This window comes from Phodopus roborovskii, unplaced genomic scaffold (genome assembly GCF_943737965.1).
Source record: "Phodopus roborovskii unplaced genomic scaffold, PHOROB, whole genome shotgun sequence".
Taxonomy (NCBI): Eukaryota; Metazoa; Chordata; class Mammalia; order Rodentia; family Cricetidae; genus Phodopus; species Phodopus roborovskii.
In genome coordinates, this window is record NW_026126418.1 from 69,280,455 (window position 1) to 69,307,084 (window position 26,630).

Below are 26,630 nucleotides of genomic sequence, written 5' to 3' on the forward strand. Positions count from 1 at the left end.
AGGATGTCTTTCTTTACCCAGGGCTGGGACAACTTGGAGGAATGCCTATAGGACCTGGCTTTCCTCAGCTTAAAAGGCTGCTGCAAAGTCAAAGGCACTATTAAGGTGTTTGTCCGGCTATGCTGTTGTACTGAGACTTACAGGTCTTGGCACAGATGCTGCTAAAGCTTGCCCTGCCCCTGCGCTGGGTCCCTAAGAGGGACCTCTGCCCATCTAGCCCCACGCCCTATCCCCCAATACACACACCATAGTCGGCGATCATGGGTGTGGTCCTTCTAGCGCCTCCTGAGCCCTAAGCTCCTGATGGTAGGTGGGTGCACTCACCTGCACCCCCTACTGTGCACAGAGGGCATACCAGCCCCTTCTCTGTTTAAACCTGCTCCCAGAAACCCAGGGTGGTCCCTGCTAGGAAATTCCAATTGTCTCTTCTTGCAGAGATAGTTGCCAAGGTTCCCAGGAGTGTCTTTCACTTTGTAGCCACTTCTTTACTTACTCTTGCTCTGTCACTGGTGAGGCCCCACCCGAGCTTCTTGTCCCCTCTGGGGCTCAAACTGACTGGGACTCAATCCACCTGGGTGGTGTGGCCCATCCTCCCGGGGACCCTTGGCCACAAGTAGGCCTGAGCGGAACCGGGGTCTCAGCAAGACAGGGTCATGAGTGTGACCAAGAGAACTGGCGAGAGAGGGCAGTGGATGGGTGCCATGTGAGATTTTAGGAGATTTTTTTTTCACGATTTGGGGCAGCGTTTTGTCTGTCCTCCTGGGTGACCCTAACTCTTCGGCGGGTTTGCAGACCTCTCTGCTTGCAGCCAGGGGGCGGCGGGGAGCCGGAGCTCGGAGGAAAAATCCACCCATTTCCTGGGCAGATTGCGTCGGCCGCCGCCCGGCCGTGTCCCCGCCTCCCGGCCGCGGCCCCCGCGCTCAGCCCGCGCCGCGCTCAGAACCCAGTGGCCCTTCTCGGCAGCGGAGCGCGCGGGGACGCGGTAGCGGCAGGCAGCGCGGGTGGGCAGCGCGCTCCGGGCAGGGCCGCCTGGTCACCTCCCAGCGCCGGGGCGGCGCGGCGATGGCCAGGGCGCACAGAGTGGCGGAGACGGGCGGGCGGCGGCGGGCGGAGGGGGCGCGGGGACGCGGCCGGGCGCCCCTGCCCGCCGTGGTGCCCGCCGCCTGAGACTGCCCGGAGAGCGGGAGCCAGCGCCGGCGCGGGCGCAGGAGGCCACTCGAGGCGCGATGTCGGTGCCGCTGCTGAAGATCGGGGTCGTGCTAAGCACCATGGCCATGATCACCAACTGGATGTCCCAGACACTGCCCTCACTGGTGGGCCTCAACACCACTCGGCTCTCGGCCGCAAGCGGCGGGACGCTGGACCGCAGCACCGGCGTAAGTGAGCCCGCCTTGCGCCCTCGCGGCCCCTCCTCCCTCCTGCCTCCTCTTGGGTACGATCCCTGGGCTTGCCCAGCGGTGCCGCACAGGATGGGGTCACCCGGAGAGGGAGGGAAGCAGGGGCCGGGGTCATGAGCCCACCGTCTGCTAAGCAGCGCCTCCAGTTTTAGCGGCCGCCACCCGCACTCTAGCATCTCAGGGCGATGCTTCCTGCGCCGGGTCCCTCGAGGGGCTTGAGGACACCTGCTCGGGTGGTGGTGGGAGGGGTTCAAAAGTCCAGAGTCTTCGTTCACTAATATTAGGAAGTCTTTCCTTGCAAAGCTTAGGAAACTGAAGCTAGGGACTTGGGGACTTAGCCAAGGTCACTCAGCAAGTAAGGGGTGGAGATGCTGCTTAAAGCCTTTTGTGGGCTAGGTCCAGTCAGGACTCAGCTCGTCCTACTTTGTAAAAGGAGGACTGGACCAGCCCGGAGTGGGGCCTCAGGCAGAAGATAAGAGCTCAGTGGTCTCATCTGAGCCTCCCAAATCCCAGGGCACCCTTCTCTTCCCATCTCGAAGATCTAAGAGTCCACTCCAGAGGAGGAGGTTGAGAGGAGCTGGGCGGGACCGGTCCCCGCTCTCCCCCCCCCCACCTCCCACCCGCGCGCGCCTTCACCCACCCCTCTCTACTGGCCTCTGAAATGGAAATCGCATCTCCATGTCAGCAACAGCCTCGGGAGGGGAGTGATGGCTACCTTTGGGGTGGAGGGTCTGGGCAGAGCTGACTTCCATGGTGGCTGGAGCAGGCTGAGCTAAGACCAACCTTCAATGAGGGGCCACTGGAAAGGGTCCCCTGCCTAACCTTCTAAGTGGAAAGGAGAGGTGAAGGACAAGTCTCGTTTTTCCTCCAGTTCTGCTCCCAAGGGTTCAGTGCTGTGACACCCCCCACACACACACACACCTATGACTCTTGTTAAGGTCTACCTTTCGAGTTTTCCTAGTGCAGAGCATGGTGTCGAAAACCTTTAAGTCCTCAAGAGACAGAGGCAGGTGGATCTCTGTGAGTTCAAGGCCAGCATAGTGAGTTCCCAAAAGCCAACCCCCCAAAAAAAATCAAAATGCGTTTGCCTGATAATGACTTTATATATTTCTATTGCTGAGGTTGGATGAATGAAATGAAGTATATCACTATCATAGCTTCTCTCCCTTCCTCCCCATTCCTGTCTAAAAATAGCAGAGAAGTGCAGGATGCCAGGGAAAGGTTTGGAGACAGTGGGCAGGCTGCAGTATCAGGAGGACAGGAGGGCATGGGGGTGTGTGCAGGAGCATCAGTGTCTACTACCCCTGCTGTGTCTCTGAAGGTCAGGGTCATGGGTGGTATAGAGGGCCTGCAAGGTGAACCTAGCCACCCACAGCTCTGGGTCCTTGGTGGTCTTTGGGCAAACCCTCAGGGGGTGACCCCTACACAACATATTTCTTGACATCCACCAAATGGCTCGTGGGAGCTGCATAGAGTTGGAAGGGCAGCATCTTAGCCAAGCTGCTTTTGGGGAGACAGCACAGCACTAGACCATTGCTGCTCTCAGTTCGTAGATGCTGACCGGAACTGTTAACAATGGTACTTGTCTCCAAGTGTTAGGAAACAGAAGATCAAGGCTCTACTGTACCAGCTAGGGGAAGAGGGTGTCTGATCCCCTGAGCCCTTAACCACTTGGTTTCTTATATGGCCCCTACAGTCCCTCCCACTTCCCCAAGCATTAATCTGGTTAGATGTCAAAACTCTGAGCATCCAGGGCTGAACTTGGACTTTTAAGACATTGTGCCTCTCTGATCTACTTCAGCCCTTGGCACCCAGGCACAAGCCTCTCTCACTCTCTCTCTCATTCTCTTGTTCTCTCTCCATCCCCTTCCCCACCCACCTCTCTCCAGGTGTTGCCCACCAACCCCGAGGAGAGCTGGCAGGTGTACAGCTCTGCCCAGGACAGTGAAGGCAGGTGTATCTGCACTGTGGTCGCCCCCCAGCAGACCATGTGTTCACGAGATGCCCGCACAAAACAGCTGAGGCAGCTACTGGAGAAGGTGAGTCTGTGCAGGGTGTGTGTGGACTTACACATGCAGAACGTCGTGTGCCAGCCTGAGAGTTGGCCAGTCTGCAGGGCCCACCCCAGGCCATCCCCTGGTGTGACCCTGCCCTAAATATTTGTGAATGAATGAGTGGGCAGAAGACTGCATGAATAGGAAAATGGAAAAGAACAAGGTAGCCCTCGTGGGCTCCATGAAAAACTCTATGAAAGAGCTTTTTGATGAGGGCAGATTCATGGCTCCTTCATCCTGCGCCATTTCTCTTCTGAGCATTGCCCAGGGTCTGGTCCAAAGGGCTCAGCAATGCTGCCAGGAAAACAGCAGACTCCAGGTGCCTGACACACAGGCTTTACATGAGGATGTCTCTGCTCCATTGGTGAATGGTCCCACCTGGCAATTCAATCCCACCATGGATGCTTCTAACACAAGGACAGTAGTGTGTAATCTATGTATACAATTTCAGTCTTACTCTGTTTGATTGTCACAAGACCAGAGTAGAGCTGGTGACATTGATCACTCCTCAGATTGATGTCCCCAGACTACGTAGCTGGTTGTAAAGGGAACTAGTCTGAATCATTGAACCAGCTATCTTCCTGTTTGACTTTTTTTTCTTATCAAGAGTGCCTGTAGGCTGCCCCCAGAGACCCAAGATTTTGCAGCTAACCTCACTACTATAAGTCCCTGGAGTGCTACCATAAGAAGGGTAGATGAGGGGCCTTTCCATCCTGCCCATCTCCTTCCCCCAAGAAAAGATGCCTCCTTCCCACGCAGAGACAGTGAGGTCATCTTTCTGTCTCTGTCCCTCTCTCTCTCTCTCTCTCTCTCTCTCTCTCTCACACACACACACACACACACACACACACACACACACACACACCAGAAAAGCTGGGACTTTACCCTGCTGGTTGGACTTAGGCTTTTCAAGTTCTCACTGTGAGGGGTTCTTTGTAACATGAACACAGGCCCTGAGGACAGACATCACCTTTGCTTCCCTTCAGCTGGGGAAGGCAGGGTATCTTTGTAGCCCAGGTTAACCCCAGCCAGGGCCTGACCTCCCCAGCTGGAGTTGGGATGATTGCAGGACTCCCACTTCCTTGGGCAGAGCAGTTCCCTTTCCTGGACTCAGCTCTTGAGGCAGGGAGCAGCCTGAGGATTGGGATGACTCCCGAGTTACTGCCAGTCCCCATGGAAAGATGCGGAACCTTATTTCCATCAAGGTGCCTGTAGGGCTGACTCACCCTAAAGGGGTAGAGTGTGTGTTGGTTTCTTGGCCTATTTTGCCACCTTTAGCCACCAGAGTAAATCATTTGAAAAGGGTTCAAGTAAAATACATTTAACAGATCCCATGGACATTTATTTACACCAAACTAGACTGGAGCCTAATTGAGCCTTTAATTATTCAGAACTATAGCAAAGGGGAGGCACTGGGAGGGGCCTGAGGCCCAAGTCAAGGGGCCCTGGGAGAAGGGCAGAGCTGGGAAATGGTTCCAGAAAGCTCTAGAGGCCCCTGAGAATGAGGCCGCGCAGCTTTCCTCTCTGCCTATGCAGGCCACAGTTTTGCTGCTTAAAAATTTAAAGCCCCATTTCACGCCACGTAGACTCTATTTTGGGAGGGCCTGATCACTAGCCGGAAGAGAGGCCTTTCATTTACTGTGCCTGCCAGCATTACGGAAACAAGCCTGCTCTGCCTTTGTGCTCTGGGGCTGAGCCTGGTCAACATGCCTCCTTTCTCTTCTACTTTGCTTTATCTCTTCCTTTGGGGCGGGGCCAGACCTGGCACAGACAGCACCTGCCATCTTGGGTGGTAGCAGAGGAAGCTCTGGATTCCTTGGGTCCCTGCTGCTGCTGGTAGCTGAGCACCTTGGAGCTGATTCTGTGTTGCTACCATCTGGCTTTGTGTTAGAAATACTTGGTGACACAGCAGGTCAGGTCCTGGGACCTAGGCGTAGAGGTTCTGGCTTTGTCCAGCTTGAGTCCTTGCTGAGGCATGCCTGGGCAATTCCTCCAGGGTCTGATGCCAGAGGAGGGGATGAGGTGAGCATAAGGATGGGCTCTGTCCTCTGATACTTTGGAGCCCCAGACCTTGAGCTGGCTGTGTGATAGAACCAAATTTCTTAACTCCCAAGCTGGAATATCTGTGTTAGCATGCAGGACTCAGAATGGTTTGTCCCCCCTCCCCAGATTTTATGACACTCAAATGAGATAAATAATAAACACTAGCAATTAGTCATTCCCAGATGGGGACAGGTGTGTGGCTGTTGTGCATGTCCCCTCCACTTCATGGCAACTGCTGCCACAGTGACTAAGACCATCCTACAACCTTGTGACCTTGAGACCTTGAATGTGCTGGTTGGCTTCTGGAGATACTTTAGGAACTAGAAGAGGTATGTGGAAGCAGGTATTGTCAGAGCGTTAATATGGATGTCACCCATGTTTTGTTATGGAATACTTAGCTGAGTGGTTGGCTAGAAAGTGAAGTCAGAAATTAGTTCATATTTAAGCAACCAAGTTATTTGGCATTCTTAAGATTTTTTTCAAATGTAAAGGCTAATGTTTACATTTTCAAATTCATTAGAAGCATTGGTCCTTGGTAGGGGGGAAAAAAATCTCCCACGGACACTGTGGCTCTCTTCCTGAAAGCTTGTGTTGGACTGAGCCCTTCCCACCCCAAGCCCCGCCCATTATTTGACTGGTTGACATCTGAGCCTTGTTCTTGTCAGTCTCATATCTCCAAGGAGGAGACTAGGAAGAGAGGCTTTAAGCAGAGGTTTCCTTCACTGACTGTCCTTATTCTGGGTTCAGGTGTGGATGAGGCTCCCACCCTCACCCTCCAATAAGGTGGTATTGTTCCCAAGTAGTTCAGAGTCCCCTTTGTCTGAGCTTATCCCAGAAGCCTCTTTGGAGGCGGTGGCATTTAGGCTGGGTTTGAAGGATGAACAAGAGCAAACTTGACATCTTTTCCCAGAAGAAACACTGCAGCCATTCAGAGGGAAAGCAAGCGATGGGAGAGGCCATCCAGCAAGAGCAGCTCCATTCCCCTTAGAGTGTCTAAGAGAAGGAGCAGCCAGCCCCATGCACGGCTGTGCTGCACATTGAAATGTGAAAGTGAGTGTGTGTGTCGCTTTAAGTCCTAAAATCCCATATGGTTTTAAGTGCTGAGACGGGCAATACCGGCCTTTGGCCAGTGAAAAGGCATCTTGTCGCTCTTCCCATTTTACCCCACTTACTGGTCTGAAGGGTTTGTGGTGGGAGATGGGAACCTTGCCATCACTACTCTGACCACTGAGCAGTGAAGCCAAGTCTCTGTCTCAAGGACTTTTTTCCTAGAAGGGAATCTTTTTCAAATTCAGAAAGAAAAAAAAAATCAACAAGAAGACCTGTCATTCAGAAGGCACCTTCCTTGCTAGTAATTGGATTAGATTCTGAGAAATGACCCAACCCACTGCAGCATCCTCGGCACCTTGGCTCCCTGCCCCCTTCGCCCCTGGTGAACATGCATTCTCACATAAGCCATAGCCAGTTTCCTGAAAATGAAATGGTGCTGGCAGGTGGCCGCACCAAAACTGTTTCTCTTTGGCGCTCTCTGGAATCATGCTGAATAATACGTGCTGAATAATAGAGTCCCATCTTGAGGCTACACTCCATTCAACAATGCCCGTAAGGATGTAAAACAGCGATTCTTCATTTGCTGGGTGATTGATTCCTGACTCTGCGTTCTGAATGTGCGTGTTTGCCGAGCAGTCATCTGCCTATGATATTGTGAGGGGTGATGGATGGTATGTGCGGTGGGGAAAAGGCTCGGCAGCGAGCCTAGAGCTAGCGGCTCCCTATCCCTTCATTCTACACTATAACGCCAGCTCGGTCAGCAAGGACACTTCAGGAGACTTCTGGGGAAAGGGAATTTATACCCTAGGCAGCCCTGGCATCGTTCTTGGTTCATCTCTTGCTATGTGCACTTACCTAATGATGTCAGTCATTCACCCAACAGAACAGAAACAGGCTCCACCCTTAAACACAGAGAGAAATGGTCCCCAGCCCTGTGCCTGGCGCACCTCAAGGCTCCTGCCCTGACCTGTGTGCCCTAGTGTCAGAGTTCTGCTGGAAGAGAGTAGAGGGAATGTTTACCCAGCCAATCTGCGGAGGTTGGGGAGTTCTTGGTCCTAATGATCTGATGCTGATGATTAACTGGTAAATCATGCTTGGGCCACTTCTGCTCCCAGGGTGGTGCTGTGGGAAAGGTCAGCCTAGCTGATGAGCAGACAAATAAAACTGCCTGGCATCTGCTGCAGCTCTTGCCTTGAACCTGTTACCCTTTTGACAGGTGCAAAACATGTCTCAATCCATAGAAGTCTTGGACAGGCGGACTCAGAGAGACCTACAATATGTGGAGAAGATGGAGAACCAAATGAAAGGACTGGAGTCCAAGTTCAAGCAGGTGGAGGAGAGCCATAAGCAACATCTGGCCAGGCAGTTCAAGGTATGCGTGTCCCTCCTGGAGCTTTACTCCTCCCCCTGCCTCCTCCCACTTTCCTCTTCCCTGTCCTCCCTCTTCCCTTTTCTCCTCCACCCTTCTCTCCCCATCCCCAGGCCCTCCTCCTTTTTCTCTTTTACCCCTTCCTCTTCTTCCTCTCCTCCCTCCTCCTCCAAGTCAAATTTTATTCCCCCTTCCTGCTTCCCTTTCCCTACAGAGGTAGTGGCTGAGGATTGTTCTCTGCCTTGCAAAGCTGTGTCACTCTGGAAGGAAAGAGACCACCCACTCTGGCCACTGAAGGGGTTGGAGCTTCATCAGCCCCTTCATCACACACTGGGCCCCTCTCTCCTTCCCTCATCAGCCAGGAGGAAACAGGGGTCCCAGGCCCCCTGCTCCTCTGGCTGAGGCATATTAGCTGGGCAGGGTATCATTAGAGGCCCTCAGCATTCCACAGCTGCTGCAGGTAAATCACATTAGCCAAGGATTAGCGTAATTGATTAGAGCCATTTCTGGACCCACATCACTCAGGGCAGTTTTTCACTTCTGACCTAATTTAGCTGTGACAAGGCACACTGTAGATGCAGCTGCGTTAAGTGTTCTGCGTCTGCAGATGACCCTGGCCATTAAAACCTCAGTTCCTTTGACCTGAAATTATATATACATATGTACAAGTATGTATATATACATGACTCTCCACTAGGACTAGGCTGGGAATTATCTGCCACCTTAATTAAGGTGTTCATGCATGTTAATTAGGAATCAGGCCCAGATGTAAATGAACAGGTCAAATTACACAGCCTCTTGGCTGGAAACTGCTGAGCCCTTTCTGTCCTCCCTTTTATGCTAATGTTATCCTTTGAGGCACTCCCTACGCTAAGCAGGAACTAATTCTCCTTTTAAAAGCAGTACATTAGGTAGGCAAAATGGAAAGCTAATGAAGTTACAAATCTATAATATAAATAAAATAATAGACGAATCCCATTGAGGCAAAATAAGCCAGTGATTCTTGTCCCAGGCAGGGGAACACTGTGCCCCTTTTTCTGATGTGCCATCATGACTTAACCTTGGAGAGAGATTCTTGACCTTACTTGATTCTCTCCTAGCCAGCATCTGCTCTCCTGTTCTCAGCAGACTGTGAAGACAGAGGTGTCTTCAGCGACATGAGATAGCTCCCCTTGGAGCATGTCATCCACAGAGCACCCTCTGAGTTCCAAAGTTGGGGACTCTGAGACTCTGGGACAGCAAAAGAAAGCCCTTGCCTTTTACACTGTAGTCACTGCATGAAGGGAATCCAGCAGAAACCTTGAGGGAGGCCCTTCGCCATTTGAGGAACTTGTTTTACTATCATTAAAGTGTGATTTTTCTTAAGTGACCATGCAAATATGTGTCTTTTAATGGCTGTTTGAGGCAGGCTAGTGAGCTAGCTTTTCAATGGTGTTTCATTTTCTTGCTTGCAGGGCTAACTTAAGAGTTTTTTCAATGCGCCAGTGACTGAAGAAGCAGTCCCCCCATGTAACCATGAGACAGCCAGAGAGCTTTTTGCACCATGCATTTTTACGATTCTTTTCCAATCCTTAGCACCATTTCACTAAGGAACCTTGAATCCAACCAGGATCCTCCTTTTGCATGCGACTCTAGATGCATCCCATGAATAGTTTGAACCCTTGTCAATGCACTTTTTGAAAAAGAAAGAAAAAAAAAAAAGAACCACAAACTTTGTGTATGTGACCTAAAGCATGTAACCTTAAGATGTTGCATTCTCGACTGACAAATAAAGAGCTTTCCCAAATATGTTGGTGTTCTGAGGACTGTTTAATACGCTATCCTGACTCACTGGGACCAGATAACTGATGGATTACTAAAATGGGAGTGTGTACACCTTCCCTCTTATAGGGAGAAGCCAGGCCAAGGCAGGGTATTTCAAGTTCTTGCATGCATCGCACTGAACCAGCTTATTTTAACCTTGCAGGCGATAAAAGCGAAAATGGATGAACTTAGGCCTTTGATTCCTGTGTTGGAAGAGTACAAGGCCGATGCCAAATTGGTATTGCAGTTTAAGGAGGAGGTCCAGAATCTGACGTCAGTGCTTAACGAGCTGCAAGAGGAAATTGGCGCCTATGACTACGATGAACTTCAGAGCAGAGTGTCCAATCTTGAAGAAAGGCTCCGTGCATGCATGCAAAAACTAGGTAGGCCCAGCACCCTGCCGGTGTGGCACTGCCTGGCCCGACTCTGCCACACACGCAGGTGTAGGGAGTGGTGCTGAAGCCACACTGCCTTTCTGACTTCAGCAGGTGATGGCTGCATCAGGGCTTTTGGGTAGGGCCACCCAAAGAGAGCATCAAGGAGTACAGGCAACACCCACCCCAGGGTATCAACCATGTGCAAGCCCCATATCAAAGCCAGTTCTAGACCCCAGTGAATCCACATTTGTAAAAAAAAACAAAAAAACAAAAAAACAAAAAACAAAAACCCCAAAACAACAAAAAAGAGATATTAGATGCCATGTACTGTGAGATGGGTGCATGTGTGTGTGCACAGGTGTGAGTGCTTAATATGCACATGTGTGGTTCATGCATGTGTTTTTAGGTTAACTTTCTAGGACTGGAAACACATCTCCATCCAGGCTGAGAAGAGGGCTGATAAAACACCTTGACGCAATGCATCAGGTTTAGTTGGAACTAAAAAGAGGGGTTATAGTGGCAGCAAGTTTTAGACAGAATAACTGGGGACCTTCAGCGGCCTGGGTGGAATGAACTGATGAGCAAGGTGGCTTCCCTCTCAGAATCATGTTCCCTAAGGTAGGGGTCATCTGGGTTCTCATGCCTGACTGATTACCTAGTTTGCAGCTTTGGCCAAACTGTACTTGTTGGACATTTGGGGCCATTTTTAAATGGTACGTTTCATGTCCTGACCCCAGCTTTGGCATTCCTCCACAGAGCCTGACCAATTCATTGGTTTTTATACCATGTACTTATTAGGGTGACTTTGGGCTCCATCTGATGCTCTGACTCTGTCTCTCTTCATCCATGCCTTACAAATTTAAAACATCACAAAGAACAAATACCTTTCAAAAGCCTTGGAATGGGGCAAACAAATGGTTCCATTGGTTAAATACTTCCAGAGCAAACACAAGACCTGAGTTCAATACTCAGAATTCATGTAAAAATAACCCTAGCACAAGGGAGGGGAAACAGGACTTGCTAGTCAACCAATATATCTTACTTGGGAAATAAGATGGTGAGAGACACTGTCAAGGTGGCCGACTCCTAAGAAATAATAGCTGAAGTTGGCTTCTGGCCTCCAGAGAAGCTCATACATGCACAAGTACACCTGCACAGACCAACACATGAGTGCAAATTACTGGTGTTAGGAGACACTAACACTAGACAGCTAGTCTCCTGTCTAGTCTCCTGGCTTCCAGGCGAGTCCCAGCGACTGCACCATGTTTGCCCCCAACAACAGTGTAAAGTTTTGCGCTCCCAGACCTGCTGAGCCAGGAAACTATGGAGGGTGCTGGGAACTAATTTTTTTGAAGAGACATTCACAGGGCCACCAGGGAATCACCTCCCATTTATATTCTTTGCTTTTATGCCTCACAAAACCCAGGCCAATTGTGGCAGGGACTGGTAGCCTTAGTCAACCCACGAATGGCACTGGATGACAGCCCCCTCCACTGCCTGCACATGCCCTCTGGAAGTGCCTACAGTGCTGGGCTAAGAAATGTGCTATGAGTCCCCGCCAGTCTTTCCTTGGGTTCCCATCATGGCCTCTCTACCAGCCTTCCCAGCCAAGCACTTAGGGATCTTCCTGGTATCTGAAGAGCCTAGAGCCTGGGTTAAATCCCCTGCCAATGTTTCCCCTGCCAGGTAATCAGGAAGGGTGTCTTACCTAGGAGAAACCAAGAGAATCTGGATGGAGACCGTGGTGGGACATGACCAAGGCTTCTAAGCTAATGGACCTAAGGGAGGGGGTGGGGGAGCCCACACGGCTCTCCAGGTTATCCCAGCCAAGCCAGAATTCCCATCTGTTCTTGGCCTATTTTTAGCAGCTGCATGAATGTACCTTATGGCTAGGATCTTGGGGCTTTCACGTGGCTGCCCTTGGGCTGCTAAGACACATGTGATATGCGAATGAAGAAAGAATGAGGCCTGGTAGTGCCACCCTGTGTGCACCAGCAGGGTGACCTGAGCATGTAATTCTTTCCTAAGAGGGGCTTCAGTAAGCATGTACTTGAAGTGAAACACTAGCTAGGGTTGGGACAGTGGGTTCTAAACCCCAGTCTGGGCAACCCTAGGATGCCAAACAATAAAATAACAAATGTAGCAAGCCAGTCAACAGCAGGTGCCTTTTCCAGGCTTCTGCCATCTTCCATTGCAGTGTCCCCTGCTTTGCAAGACAAGGTACAGGGTCCTTGGGCCCTAAGGTCACCATGAGAATTTGCATGTATTGTTCATGCCACCAACTCTGCACTGCCCTGCTCAGAGGAGCTGGGACTATGATAGATAAGTAAGCAGGTGGGTAGACAGACAAATGGGGGTGGGGGGATAATAAGTGGAAGGATAGAGGGACAGAGGGAGGTATAGTTGATGGTAGATGGATAGACAGGTAGAGGATTGGTCAATGACTGGGTGATGGGTGAGTAGATAAACAGCTGACAGAAATAGGTGGCAGATGGTCTATAGATAGGTTTAGCATCTGTCCCACACCTTCATTCAGCCCAAGAGCCTAAAGATTAAAACGTGGTGGCTGCTTAATTCAGCCTTGCAGAGAATCATCTTCCCCCAGCCTTCCCAGCAGCCCACTGACAGGATGACAATGCCCAGGATTAGGATTTGGTCTCTGTCTGGACAGCAGTGGGTGGGACTCTGCATGTGTGGAAGCTCAATAGCTGAGTGTTAGTTCTTCAGCCCTCACACCCCAGGCTCCTTGGTGTATTGCCTCTGCAGGTCCTTGGTTGCATTCATGGGGGAGTGAGGGAGCTAAGGGGTCCCTGCATCTCTCAAAATCTCTTATCAGAACCCTCCTAAATTCCTGGCCTGCACACACGTAGAAAACACAATTCAAGGACCAGAGTTACAGTTGTTTCTGGTTCATCTTGATGAGGCACCATGCTTTTCCAAGTGTCCCAGCCAGGACCTAGAATTTGAAATGTCTTCCTTCTGGACTGAGCTTAGGCATGTCTTGGGCCTTTTCTGGAAAGTGCCATCCCCTGGAATAAGTTTTGTTCCCTGGCAGGAGAGAGACAGTGTTACACAGAACCCTGGTGTCCCCTAAGAGGATGCTGCAAGATCAGATCCCAGAAGCCAGCCTAAGTAAGGCTAGAACCGGACCCCAGCACAAGCTGCTCAATGGAGCCACTCCCTCCCCAGACTTAGTTTGTACTGGCACTGCAGGTGTCCTTGGTCACCATTGCCATTGAAGATTAATTAGGTGGCTGAAGTGGCATCCCTATCATGCCATCCTGGCACTGATGCCAAGGGCTCCTTGGAGGAGGTTTTTGTTTGTTTCCTTTCTGCAGGTGGGTTGGGAGGCCCCAGATAGCTAGGGCCAATCAAGGGGAAAAGTGTGGTTTTTTGCTCTTTTGAGGACATGTCTTAGTAAATCTTGTCCTCCCACTTACCTGCCAGCCAGATGAGCTGTCCATGCAGTGTTCACACTAGTAGGATTCTAAGGGCAGGCTCCTGCCCTGGTAGGGTACACTGGCTTGCCATGCTGCGCTGTGCTGTGAGCTCTACAGACTCTTCAAGGAAATCAAAAGACACCTCCCTAACAATTGAGATGCCAGAGTCCCCCACACCCCCACCCCCACCATGGAGGCTGGCCTTCACTAGCAGGGCAATGGGGCTAGTGGCTCACAGAGCTGTGATCACTCACATGTGAGAGAGTTAAGGGTGATTTAGCAATGGAAGCCTAAGGGAACAGAGCGTAGGAGTCCCGCAGCTGACAACACCTACTAGGCCAGACCTGCCTCCTCCATTTCTTCTAAAAAGTGGTCCTCTAGAGGCCTGGGCAAGAGAGGAAGGATGACTCTAGGATGATGTCCACAGGCCTGCTGTGGGCTTTGGATCCAAATCTGGATCTGCATCAGGGCTCTTTCATCTGTGTCTTGGGTCTTGTTCCAAGCCTACAGACTTCTTTCCACATAGCTCTTGTCTAGTTTCAGGGCTAAACACTGAGAATGGAGGCCAAGGCCAAAGCTTGTTTGAGGCCGTGGTCCTTCTTACCGAGTTCTGCCTCCCAGAGATACTCTCCCTGACTTGAGCTTTGAGATATTCTGGGCTCCTCTCAGCCTGGCGTCCTCCCAAGAATATACATGGGGCACTTGTCTAGCTTCCAGCTTGACCAAGCTTCTCCATTCCAATACCCTCCCAACTGGGCATCATCCTTCCTGCAGGCCTCTTCCTGAGGTCCCAGAGCTTTCTACCACCCCCACATATACCCTGAATGTGTGACTGGAGAGGGACACTTTCTAGAACTGGGTGTGCCAACATATCATCAAGCCTCTGCCATGGACTTTTAAATACTGTCAGTTGGAGAGGTCTTGGCAGACTAGTGTGGACAGAGAACTAAAAATAACTCCCTGACTTAAGGAGGGCAGGCAGCCTCCAGCCCCATGGGCCCTGGGAGCTATGCCCGCCCCAGCAGCCTAGAGATCAGGAGACACAGTGGCCTCCCTACCCTCTCAGCCAGCCTTGAAGCATTGAAAGGTTGATTGCACTGGTGACTATGCATATGCACCAAGGAAACACACCAGAGGAGGGCTGGGTGTGGCTGGCAGGCTGGACCTGCTGGGCAGCCTTCTGGTAGAACTCAAACATAGATCTCCTGTCACCTTCTGAGATTTAAAAAAAAAAAAAAAAAAAGACCATTAGGCATTGGGTAGAGTGTGGTTGGCTTGTCCAAAGCTGCCCCCTAACCTGGCTGAGAGCAATGTACTGTTTTCTGCACATTCCCCATCCGAGCTCACAGAGGACAGACTGGACAATCTATGCATATTTCTGGAAGGCCTGAGTTGTGCATCTATGCTAGTTTGCCTAGTTAGTGACATAGTGCCTGCTTAGTGGTAACTGAAACAAACATGGGTAGCATGAAGGGTGGGCTTCACTCCCCAGAGGCTCACCCTACTGACCCCAGCACTTCTCAGCTGGTGAACTGATGTATTGAAGAGGCTCTTCAGAGAGCTAAGTCCTTCATTTGTTTATGAGGAAGTAGCTAAGTCCTTCTTTTGTTTATGAGGAAGTAGAGTGAATGGAGAAGACTTCTTACCTAGAGCAGCAAGCCCCAGGTGCTTCTGTTGGCAACCCCAGTAAATGTGTGGTTCGGCTGAGGTCACTGAGATGGATGGGATGATGACATCTTTAGGTTCCAGGCATGTGTCTGGGCCCAGCCCTAGAAGCTCAGTGGGAAGTTGGAATGCTGTTCTAGAATGGCCATGGAGGCAGGGAAAGCTAGGACCAGAGCTAGGCATCCAAGCTGGCCTGGGCATCTCCCTGAAACTGTGTCATATTCAGGTGATACACAGGAAGAATCTGTCCAGTGGATTTAGGACAGATCTAGTGTGAGTTGGCATCTCAGAAAAGTCCAGTGTGTGGCTAAGTCATATGTTGGCCTCAAGCAGAGCATGCCATTGGGTGGTAAGGATGTCTTCCACATGAATCTCCAGTCTTGACACTTGTGCATGCTGATTCCTTTGGACCTTAGCCTCCAGAAAGCTCATAGATTGCATCTCTAGGATCGGTGGTGGGAGACCTTCCATGAGAAATTACAGGGACCAGTGGCTCTGTGGATGCTGGGTTTGGATGGCAGAATGGGGTCTGGAAAGAGAACTCGCAAAGGGGTTGGCTTCTGCTGGTTTCTTTCTGTTCTCACCCATTTTGGAGGGAGCTGTTGTCTCCTGGCAACTGAGCACCCACCCCCAAGTCAACAGGAGCAAAGAAAAAGCGGGAGTGAGGGGTGGAGTCCAGCTTGGGCATCTGGCTTCCCCTGCCTGGCCTCTACGGGCAGCCCACAGTGAACTCATTCAAACCTCAGAAGCATGCAGATATGCGAGAGGAGAGAGAGAGAGAGAGAATTTGTGTGTGTGACTGTGTGTGTAGGGCTGTGGGGGGGGCTGTGTGTGTGTTGTTGTTGTTGTTTTGTTGTTGTTGGGTCAGATACTCATGAAAAGGACATTTTTCTACAAACCCATCAGGATCCTCACTTCCAGCTCCTGCCAACACTGGTCAACCTTGGCCTCCACCAATGCCCTTCTTTTTTCTTTCCCTTTCCTTGGTGCCCCCTCCAAACCCAGGGCTTGGGCAGAGCAGGGCAGTGTACACAGAGGCCAAGCGGGCATGCATGTGTTCAGCAATGGGCCGCTCAGATCATTGCACCCACAGCCTCCATGGATCCTCAAGCCTCGAAAGAAAGTGTTGGTGTACCTTTGGGCAGGAGTTCCAGCACTGGGGCATTGGTGGGAGTCCAGGCCTGGAGCATGTTTCTTCTGCATGCAGTGGGTTGTCAGTCCCGCTGAGCCTCGCTCTGTCCAAGGCCCCTCTCTGCTGGCTCCTGGGCCAAGCCAAGCAGTTCATCTTGCCAGTCTTGTACAATGCCACCATGGACATGCTCACCCCATTTCAGGCTTGGGGAGATGCTGCTGAGTGTGAGAGCATGGTGAGCTGCACCTTCCCCTGGGCTTGACCTGCCCTGCTCAATGTAGGATTATCTCTGCCTCCCTGTGGTCTCAGGTTAAGTCTCTCACAATCTCGCCTAAGCACCTGGATCTTCTCTGAACTTTGCAGACACTGTGTATGTATGCTAATGTGGCCCTTGGGGGTATCTTATAGACTTGGGGAGGGGGGGTGGTCACACTCAAGTCTGACCTAGTGGGATGGAAAGGAGGAGTCCTGCATATCAGGCTCAATCTGGAGGTTGAGAGCTGGCAAGAGAGCTGCCAGCTAAGGCAGGAATGCTGGGTCACAGCCTTAGCCACTCCTGAATGACCGAATTGTGGCTCTGAGGTCATCTCTGGCCATCTGTGAGGTAGGAGGACTATAGAGGTCACATTCAATATCCCATAGAGCATGATGCTCAAACCCCAGCCCTCCGGCCAGGGGCTGCTCCTCTTGAGAGCACGAAACACCCACAGATACTCCCACACACACACATAGCAGGACAACAGCAAGCCTCCACCTGCCTCCAACAGGGGAGTGGTTCCAAGACAGACACATGCACAAGGGAGAACAGACACATGCACAGGAAGGTGCTCCCACAGTATGGGGTGCTATTATGGGCTGCTAGGATTCTTTCTGTTTTGAAAGGTGAATCTACCTGGGTCCAGTGTCTTCCATAGAGCCTAAATTCCCTCCTGCTGTCTGCCATGCTGGCTAAGTGCATTATTCCAGCAGCCATAGAGAACTGAGCTCTTTCGCCCCACTTCCCAGAGAATACTGAGCCTCTCTGTGGCCAGCCCTCACTTGTTGTTGGGGCTGCCCTGCCTTTTGCTGCCAGGAGGACAGCCATTCACTGCTATGCTATGCCCTGCCCCATGCTGGTCCCAGTTGCTCTCTCTACAGGAAGAGGTGGCTCCTCTGGGCCACGGGTGGGACTTGTGTAAGTGACATTATGGATTGCTAGGCTCCAGATCTGGAGGAGAAGAGGATGAAGCTCCCCCCCCCAATCCCAGGTGTGCCATTGGGGAAGGGGTCCAAGGCTCTCAGTCATCTGTCAGTCCTGACTTATGTGCACTCTGTTCCAGCCTGCGGGAAGCTGACGGGCATAAGTGACCCAGTGACTGTAAAGACTTCTGGCTCAAGGTTCGGGTCCTGGATGACAGACCCACTGGCCCCAGAAGGTGATAACAGGGTAAGTAAGTGTCCCTGGAGCTCTTAAAGGACTTAAAAGGCCTGGTCTTTATCCCTCACCCTAGTGCCAGCATGTGTACTTCCCAGTCAGACAGCATCTGCGACTATGGACTGGGTAGAGTGGGAATCTTACAAGGGCTTCTTCCCAGGAAAAATGGTAGAGGCCCCTGTGCGAACACAAGGGACAGACAGTGGGATGGAGGGGCTGTCTGTCCATTTGAGGATGGTGGTAGTAGCCATGGAAGCAACAGTGGCTCTGCCCAGTGGCTGAGTCGGTGCTCAGGCCTCTCCTGTGCTGGCCACTCTGGGCGGTTCCCATCACTGCCTCTGCTTCGGGGATAGAATCTATTAGGCCTTTTTTGTTTTAATGACAGCTGATTTGTACTCATTTGCCATCCTTTCATGGCTGATAGAAGCTCTGTGTTCCTTTTTGATTTGAGAAGAGGCTGAGTTCCTTTTTCCTGGGTGTTTTCCCCCAGGCAAACCTCAGAAAAGAAAAATAAATGAACCAGACACCCATTTTTTTTTTTTTTTTTTTTTTTTTTTTGCCTACTTCTCCTTCCTGGGGACCTGGGCATTGGGAGTCAGAGGCTCCCTTGATAGAGGAGGCCTGTAAGGAGCAGTCTTCTGGGGTCTTCAGGAAGCTCTAACCGAGCTGGAAGGGAAGCTGTGCTTCTGTGAATCAGGTCCTTTGATGCTGTCTAATCACTGCAGCCAGAATGAGCCTCCTGGGGGCCAGGAGCTTCTCCCTGGAGGGAGGTTTGCAGGATGGTAGACAGAAGGAAAACTGGAAGCTCCTCCCTCGGCCCAGAAAAAGGAGCCTGAAATCTGAGATCCTGAAGCCTTACCACATCTCTCCTCTCTGTGGCAGGCAGGGCAAGAGAGACTCACACCTCTATAGCAATACTGTGTAGTACTAGAAACAAGAGGCATCTGGGGTGGGCAAAAAACCCTCCAGATATGTCCATTTTAGAGACTGAAGGTCTGGCTGGGCTGCCCCCAAGATATAATAGAGTCAGGGATGCATGGGCATAGGTTGTTTTCACACTGTTTTCCGGATGGACCATGATAGCAACATAGTTTCTCAACATTAGGGAGGAAAGGGTTGATTTTATGTTCCACTTTCAGGTCACATTCATCATTAGGGGACGTAGGGCAGGAACTCAAGCAGGAACCTGGAGGTAGACCTGTTTGCTAGTTCTCAAAGCCTTACCTCTGACAAAGGAACTCACCCATAGTCAAGATACTACAGCAGGACCTATGGAGGATGCTAATTGATGGTTTATGCTCAGCTAACCTTCTGACAAGCTCAGGACCACTTACACAGGGGGTAGTGCTTGCTGCCTACAATGGGATGATCCCTCCTACCAGTTAAGGCAATCAAGACAGTCCCTTCCGAGCATGACCATAGGTCAACCTAATAAAGACAATTATTCAACTGAGAATCTTTATTCAGGTAATTCTAGGTTAGGTCTAGTTGACAATTAACACTAACTAGGACACTTAGTTTATGCAAGTACCCACATCCAATCAGAAAAGCCTACCCCCTCACTACAGATGTGGATAATAATGGCAGTATGGGAAGAAAGAAACAGCCAAGACAGGAGGTACTTAGGAAGCCCAGTTCAGCATGACAGGCTCTGTCCCAAACACATGGTATCTAGTTACCAGCTCTGGATGTAAAGGATGATACACCTGTGTCCCCACTCCCCCCCCCCCACACACACACACTATGTTCTCTGTATAGTTTCCAGCCTCACAGCCTCCTTCCAGGCTTCTGTGTGAATGTGAATACCACTCACTCAAGTGGGCCTTGTCCTGTCTATGGTCCTCAGAGGCTGGTCCCTGGTGTCACTGAACCTGTGAGATTTTGGACTGAGGCTCCTGACGCCACCCATAAAGGACCTCTCCCCACAGCACAGAGTAGGAAACCCACCATCAACCCCACACAGGCTAGTCAAGATCAAAAGAGGAGCCCAAGTCTACAGCCTTCTGACATCATATATGTGCCTCGGCCTCTAGGGTACAAGGCATAGCAAGGGTGTAGGCTCACAAAGCTCTCAGAATACCCATGGGTGCTCGTGACAATTAGGTATCTATTTTCTGCTTCATGACTGCCTTCCAGGAGAGGAGACTCTGGTGGCAGACATCATGGCTAAAAGGAGGAGGGAGGGGCCTTTGAGAGGGCTGACAGCAAGGAAGGGGCAGGACACTGGCTGGGAGCAGACTCACAGTATTGGGTGCTGCTCTGGGCACTTTGAGCTCCAGCCATTCAGAACCACGCGCTCCCCACAGTGGCCCATGTATCCAGCCTAAGTGACACGTCGCCTCGTCCTACCATTGATCAACACCAGCAGTGTTTGTTTTGTTTTGCTTCTTCCAGTCTCCCATTCACTTTTGATCACATACACACAGGAGACCAATAACTCGCCACACACACACACACACACACACACACACAGAGAGAGAGAGAGAGAGAGAGAGAGAGAGAGAGAGAGAGAGAGAGAGAGAGAGAGAGATTGATGTTGGCTTTAGAGCAGGTCCCTGCGGAGGGTTCTGTGAAAGGAAAGGAATGGGTTGATGCCAAGGGGATAATGGCATGGGACCCATGAGGAGGCCTCTGGAAGCTGCAGAGCCCCTCATTAGTGAGGACTGTGCTAAGCCAGCTCTGTCCGCATTGCTTCTGAGTAAGCTATTTGAACACAATCAGCTTGGGATACCTTTGCATGGGCCTTCCTCTCTCTGTCTACCAAGCACTAACTGTGTACAGGTGCAGTGCTAAGAAAGCTCCCTCAGCAGTGAGCTACCTGTGTATTTGCCACAGACCTGCAGCCCCCAACAGAGGCCAGGCCCTTTTCAACAGCAGTAGAAGCAGGAAACTTGGTAGGAACCGGCTGTATCTCCCATCTTGTGCATGGATACTTAAGTCCCTACCACGCTACCACACCTCCAGGCCCCCCTCCCCAGAGTTCCAAAGATTCCATTCTGGATTCTACTTGGATTGGGACACCCTGACAGGGCCATGTCACACCCACCCCACCCCCTCTTTCTGCTTCTTACTGGTCCCCCACCTCAGAAGTCCAATCTAGCTTACACAAGGCATCAGAGAGGAGGCTTACACCTTGCTCCTACCACCCCCAGGAGGTTCATGTTCAGGGGGATGGCATATTACTCAAACCCTCACTTAGCTCTGTGCTTCAAGGCCCTTTCACTTCATCTAAACAGCATCAAAGCCAGCAGATGATCCTTAGAACAGAGGGTGGGATTATCCAGAGTACTTTAGATTATGCAGATACGCTGGTGCCTGCAGCTCTGTCTGCTGGCAGCTTAGACATCTCTTCTAATTCCTTCTCAGTGGGCGTACTTACTGGGACATTCCTGGGGCGGCTGGCATCCTGCCACTTCCTCCTAGCCTCCCACTGAGGCTCTCTCCACCCCTTCACTAACAGCTCCCTTCAGAACATCTTTTCCAAGACTGAATTCCTTGATGTTAGCAGTTTCAGGAGGACATTTGTCAAAAGCTTGCCAAACCAGAAAGAAGAGCTAACTAAAGTTATTGGGGGAAAAAAGGCCCTTAAATAGCATCACCTATCACCTCAGCTGCATTTAAGATGCTGGGCAGAGGCCCTGACAGCTCTACCCTGGCCACCCTCCTCACTGAAAAGCAACTGAACTTAGTACAGTTGAGCAGACCTCCCTGGCTTCAGTTCTCTGCCTGAAAATACTGAAACTAGCAGTGTCATGTTCAGGACCGTTGAAGGAGCCCTGTAAGCCTCGGAGATCTCTCCACAGGCAACCAGCCCATTGACATCCACCCAAGAAGAGAATGACAGAATAAGTGAGACAGTTGCAAAGTTAGCAGGTTAATTGATGGAAGCAGAAATATAAGATGCATTCTGAATCAAGCACAGATGTTAGAAGGACACCCCAGAATGCCTGGGCAGCAGCTACAGGTATGATTTGGGGGACTTGGAAACTACTAAATCTATAACTAAGTTTGGATGCTAGGATATAGGCATACTCCTCTTTCTTATCCAGAGTTCATTTCCTAATGAGCAGACTTTTTAGAGGTCTAGTATGCAGCTGGAAGAAGGTGATGAGAGATAGAACATGGGCCAAAGGAATCCATGCTCATATTTAGGGCACCATAGGATTGGACTTGAGGCGTGTTTCATAGACTGTTTTTAACAGTCTGACTTGTGAAGTTACTTAGAAAAAGGAGTGTGTGTTTCTCTTTTGCAGGTGTTCTGGTCAGTTATGTCAAAGTTCTCAGGGTCAGCTATTGAGAGACAGAAATCAGGACCAGAAAAGTGAAAGTGGGGGTGGCTTTTCTTTCACTGGTCCCCTCTATTTACTAACTGGCCATCTTCCTCAAAGGTAGCTCCACCTGCCTGGGCTCATGTGAGGGTTAATAGTGCATGATGCCACTCGTGTCCTCCAAATAAAGCCCTGCAATTGTGTAGGCATCACCTTCTACTCTGCTTTCCGCCTCTAGCTGGGCATCCCTGAGTCTAGTTAGAAAAGACCATTGGTCCTTCCGGAGGACATGAGAACCAGCAACTGTCACAGGGGTCACTTCCCAGGGACAGCAGCACCGGCCCAAGGGACAGAAGACATTTCAGACTGGGAGGTCACAGTGCTGAGGGGAGGAGCAGGCCCTGGGAAATGGGGCTCCTTCCCACAAGGCTCTCTGGACTTTGAATCATGTAGCACTCTCCTCCACAGAATGGTGCCATGTCCAAGCAGCCTCCCTAGCCTGTGGTTGAATATTCAGCCTCTGGAGCCCACTCTCCTGATACATCCTAATCTGTGTTTTCAGAGAGTGCTGAGTCTGATTTGCCATTGCATGAGAGAAGAGACCATTTGAAAATCTTTAGAAATTAATGCCATCTTGTTACACACTAGTCCCAAGAATCACAGAAACCAATCGCTAGCTTCCCACCATGGAGGGCTCACTCCAAAGCACTAAAGATGGTTCCAGCAGAAGCTGCAAAGAGATGGAGAACTCCCTGGCCCATGAGGCAGTCCAATGAGTGCACAGTAGGTGGGCAGCTTTCCCAAGAGAGACCAAGAGGTTATCTGTATGTGTCCTGACCCTCCAATACTCCTCTCCATTCTAATCTATGGCCCATATCATTGAGGGATGTTCTGAGAGAGACTGGGGATAATAACTTCAAACAAGACCCTGCTGTTGTTTTTAATCTGATTAAAAACAAAAGGCATATCTGCTTCCCAACATCTGAAAGGATGTCTCAGGAATACATTTTTCTTTTTCTTTTTTCCTTTTTCTTTTCTTTTCTTTTTTTTTTTTTTCAAAAACGTCATGCCAAGCCTGAGAGCTGCTGCAGCTCTAATCCCTGCTCAGCTTTCCCAGAGATCTGTGGATAAAGCAGCTGTCTTAATGCCAGGCAGATACTGCTGCCAGGTCTCCTCTTCTAGCCCCACCCCCTCCTCATTTGCTATGAAATTGCTTCAAAATGACTGAAGGTTTTTGTTCCAAGTATAGATGGTTCTCAGGTCAACTGGCACGCAGAGTCATCGGATATCACTTCCTTTGTAACCCTTCAAACTTAAGCCTCAGCTATTTATTACTTGATTTTCACAGCTGTGAGGCCCACTTCCTAGTCTGGAAAGTGTTTTCCCCAGATTAGGGAATATGCTGTTGCCACCCCCCTCAACAAACCAAAGCCCCAGTTAATTACCTTTCCCTGCACACCTCACCCCTGATGACTCAGACTGCACTTCAGTGACAGCCTGGTGGAGGGAAGAAGACTCAGTCAGTGCCCCATTATTGCACTGGAAGGTGGCCCTTCCCAGTGACCTTGAGAGCCAGTTGTCATTGCAGACAGACGCTCCCCAGTGTGTGAGCATCCACTTAGCAGCTGTACCCTTTGCACAGCTGACTCCAGCACTCGGTCCCTGCTTTGATGACGCTCCCAAGCCTTTGGCTAGGATCCAACAGTGAGCAAACAGATGTGACCACTATCCTAGAACATGGTGCCAGAGAGGGCTTCATCTGGGGACCTAGTGGGGTTCCCCATACCAACCACTGCTGTAATGTGTAGACTGGCTATGGACTGAGGATGTGTGAGACTTCGAAGAGCCTGACTGTCTGTCCCTACATGTATCCCACCACAGTGCCCTTCCCTTCCCAGGAGTTCAGAAAATAGATCTGAGTGGGGACCAGGCAGGAGCCCAGTGTTCTTGGAGGTAGCTAGAAAACTCTACAGTCTTGACAGCTCTTCCAGATCCTTCTGTTTTAAGTTCCCACACCCTCCTGCTGTGGGACACTAATGAGGTCTGCTTTCCCCACAGGTTTGGTACATGGATGGTTATCACAACAACCGCTTCGTCCGTGAGTACAAGTCCATGGTGGACTTTATGAACACCGACAATTTTACCTCTCACCGTCTCCCGCACCCTTGGTCTGGCACGGGCCAGGTGGTCTACAATGGCTCCATCTATTTCAACAAATTCCAGAGTCACATTATCATCAGGTTTGACCTGAAGACAGAGACGATCCTGAAGACACGCAGCCTGGACTATGCTGGCTACAACAACATGTACCACTATGCCTGGGGTGGCCACTCAGACATCGACCTCATGGTGGACGAGAATGGGCTCTGGGCCGTCTATGCCACAAACCAGAATGCTGGCAACATTGTCATCAGCAAGCTGGATCCTGTCTCACTGCAGATCCTGCAGACATGGAACACCAGCTACCCCAAGCGCAGTGCCGGTGAAGCCTTCATCATCTGCGGGACCCTCTACGTTACTAATGGCTACTCAGGGGGAACCAAGGTCCACTATGCTTACCAGACCAACGCCTCGACCTATGAGTACATTGACATCCCCTTCCAGAACAAATATTCCCACATCTCCATGCTGGACTACAACCCCAAGGATCGCGCGCTGTATGCCTGGAACAACGGCCATCAGACCCTCTACAATGTCACCCTCTTTCATGTCATCCGCTCTGATGAGTTGTAGCTCCTGCTTTCCCAGAAGCCCAGGGTCCAAGTCCTCATCCAGAGGACATTTCCATGAAGCAGCTGCCAAAATGATTCCAAGAATACTAACAGTCCTGATTTTGAGAAATCAACGTGATTCTGACGCCGAGGGATGGTGTCACCTCTGTGTTCCTCCTACTCATGCAGGTGGGCCACAGATTTCTGAAGAAACCGCCATGTTCGTGGATGGAACTGCAGCCCAAGCCTCCCTGGCTGTCCCCATCCCACCCCCATCCCTCTCTGGTCAAATAACTCAAAGAAGCAAAGGCGATGACTGTTGGTCCCCCTCACCCAAGAACAACCCACTGTTAGGATTGCATGGACATTTCCTTAGGTCGTGATCAGCGCGATGATGTGATGGCCGTTCCCCCACCCCGGAGCCCCCCAGCACCCACGGCGCTCGGTGTAGGCTGCTTCAGCCCACACGTATCGCAGCTGCCTTTTTCTTGACTGTGTTGTTGTCTCTTAGATTAACTGTGCTGAGACTCCCGGTAGCTCATGGACCTGTGTCTAGTACTTTCCCAAAGCGATGGTGGGTGTACGTAGAGTGAAGTTGCTGTGCCCACGTTGTTGAACTTGCGTACCCTGTAGCTAGGTCGTGAGGTGTCTGTCTGTTTCCCCTAAGGTGGTAACTTCGTGTGTTCAATTTATGCAATGAATGTTGTCATGCGATGCCGTAGTTTGGATTGATAAATGGATGGTTTCTGTTTCTAAAAAGAAAAAAACAGTGTTTGCCCTTATAGGAGACATAGTCAAGTTCATGTTGATAGTAACCCAGTGGAATTCTCTTCTTGTCAAGTTATCTGAATTGTGTAACCATGGGTGGGAAGGATGCATCTTGGGAAACTTCAGTTTCCAACAGGAAGGAACTCCCCAAGGGCAGCCAAGTGTGGAAAGGGTTGTTTTTTAAGAAAAAAAAAAAAAAAGTCAAAAAGGGCAACTTTGTACTGTTCAGTTATCTGAGGAACAATAAAGGTATTAGGAGACCTCCTTGCTTGCTGATTATTTGTGACAAGAGAGATGTGATAGACATACAGCATCTTCACAGCCGCCTTCTAGGTGGTGAACTCCAACCTCCTACTCTGTCCCCAAAGACAGAAAAGGCTTGGAGTTTCCCCTGCCTTAGCTGTCCCAGGCGCTCCCACCCCTCGCCTATTTTCCTTTCCTGGAGCAAGCACCCAAGTGAGACAGCCCCAGTGCCACTGGTGCTTACCAGCTGAGACACCGATGATGCTAAGTCAGTGAAGGTGAACCTACCCCACTTCCAGCCCAGCCTTTCACCAAGGGTTACCACAGACCTAGGTAGAAGGTGCCAGTCCTCCGTGGGACCCCTATATGTGCATATCTTTGCAATTCCAAAGAGCTCAACATGCTGGTAATGTCCTAGGATACTAAGGTAGAGCCCTGTATCTAAGAAAGTCCTGAAGTTCTTGTAGGACAAATCACAGCCCCAGGCCAAGAGCCTTTCTAGAATACCCTGGAATGTAACACCAGCCAGAGAAGTGATGTCATAGAGGAATTTTCCCTGCATATGGTGATGCACTGGCCTTAGATTTGACAAGGTGGCTGCTGCCTATGTTCTGTTGTGGGTTAGAATGTAGTGGCTACCTCTTCTTACCTCACATCGCCTCTACAGTTGGGTACATGTCACCCCACTCAGGGTGGACAGTGACAACATGGTTCAAGGGTTCATGTTCACCAATCAGTGAGCAAACTAGTCTACCACGTCCATGCATGTCCATGCAGATGGCTGGTCCACAAGCAAGATATTGATGGCACTCAGGACAAACCGATACCTGTGATGTTCAGTTGTGCTGTGGAATTAAGAGTCTGGGAATGTGTAAGGACAGAGAATAATCCTGGTG

General features: G+C 50.6%; 1 protein-coding gene across 1 annotated transcript; it reads left to right on the top strand.

Moving 5' to 3' along the window:
• Positions 1 to 917: 917 nt before the first annotated feature.
• Positions 918 to 25,755, top strand: Olfm1 (olfactomedin 1). Its single transcript, XM_051184965.1, is given in 8 exon segments — positions 918 to 1,119; positions 1,121 to 1,197; positions 1,199 to 1,376; positions 3,287 to 3,436; positions 7,761 to 7,916; positions 9,880 to 10,099; positions 17,650 to 17,756; positions 24,071 to 25,755. Coding segments are annotated over 8 exon segments (1,620 nt in total). The 5' UTR covers positions 918 to 1,062; the 3' UTR covers positions 24,746 to 25,755.
• The last annotated feature ends 875 nt before the right edge of the window (positions 25,756 to 26,630 follow it).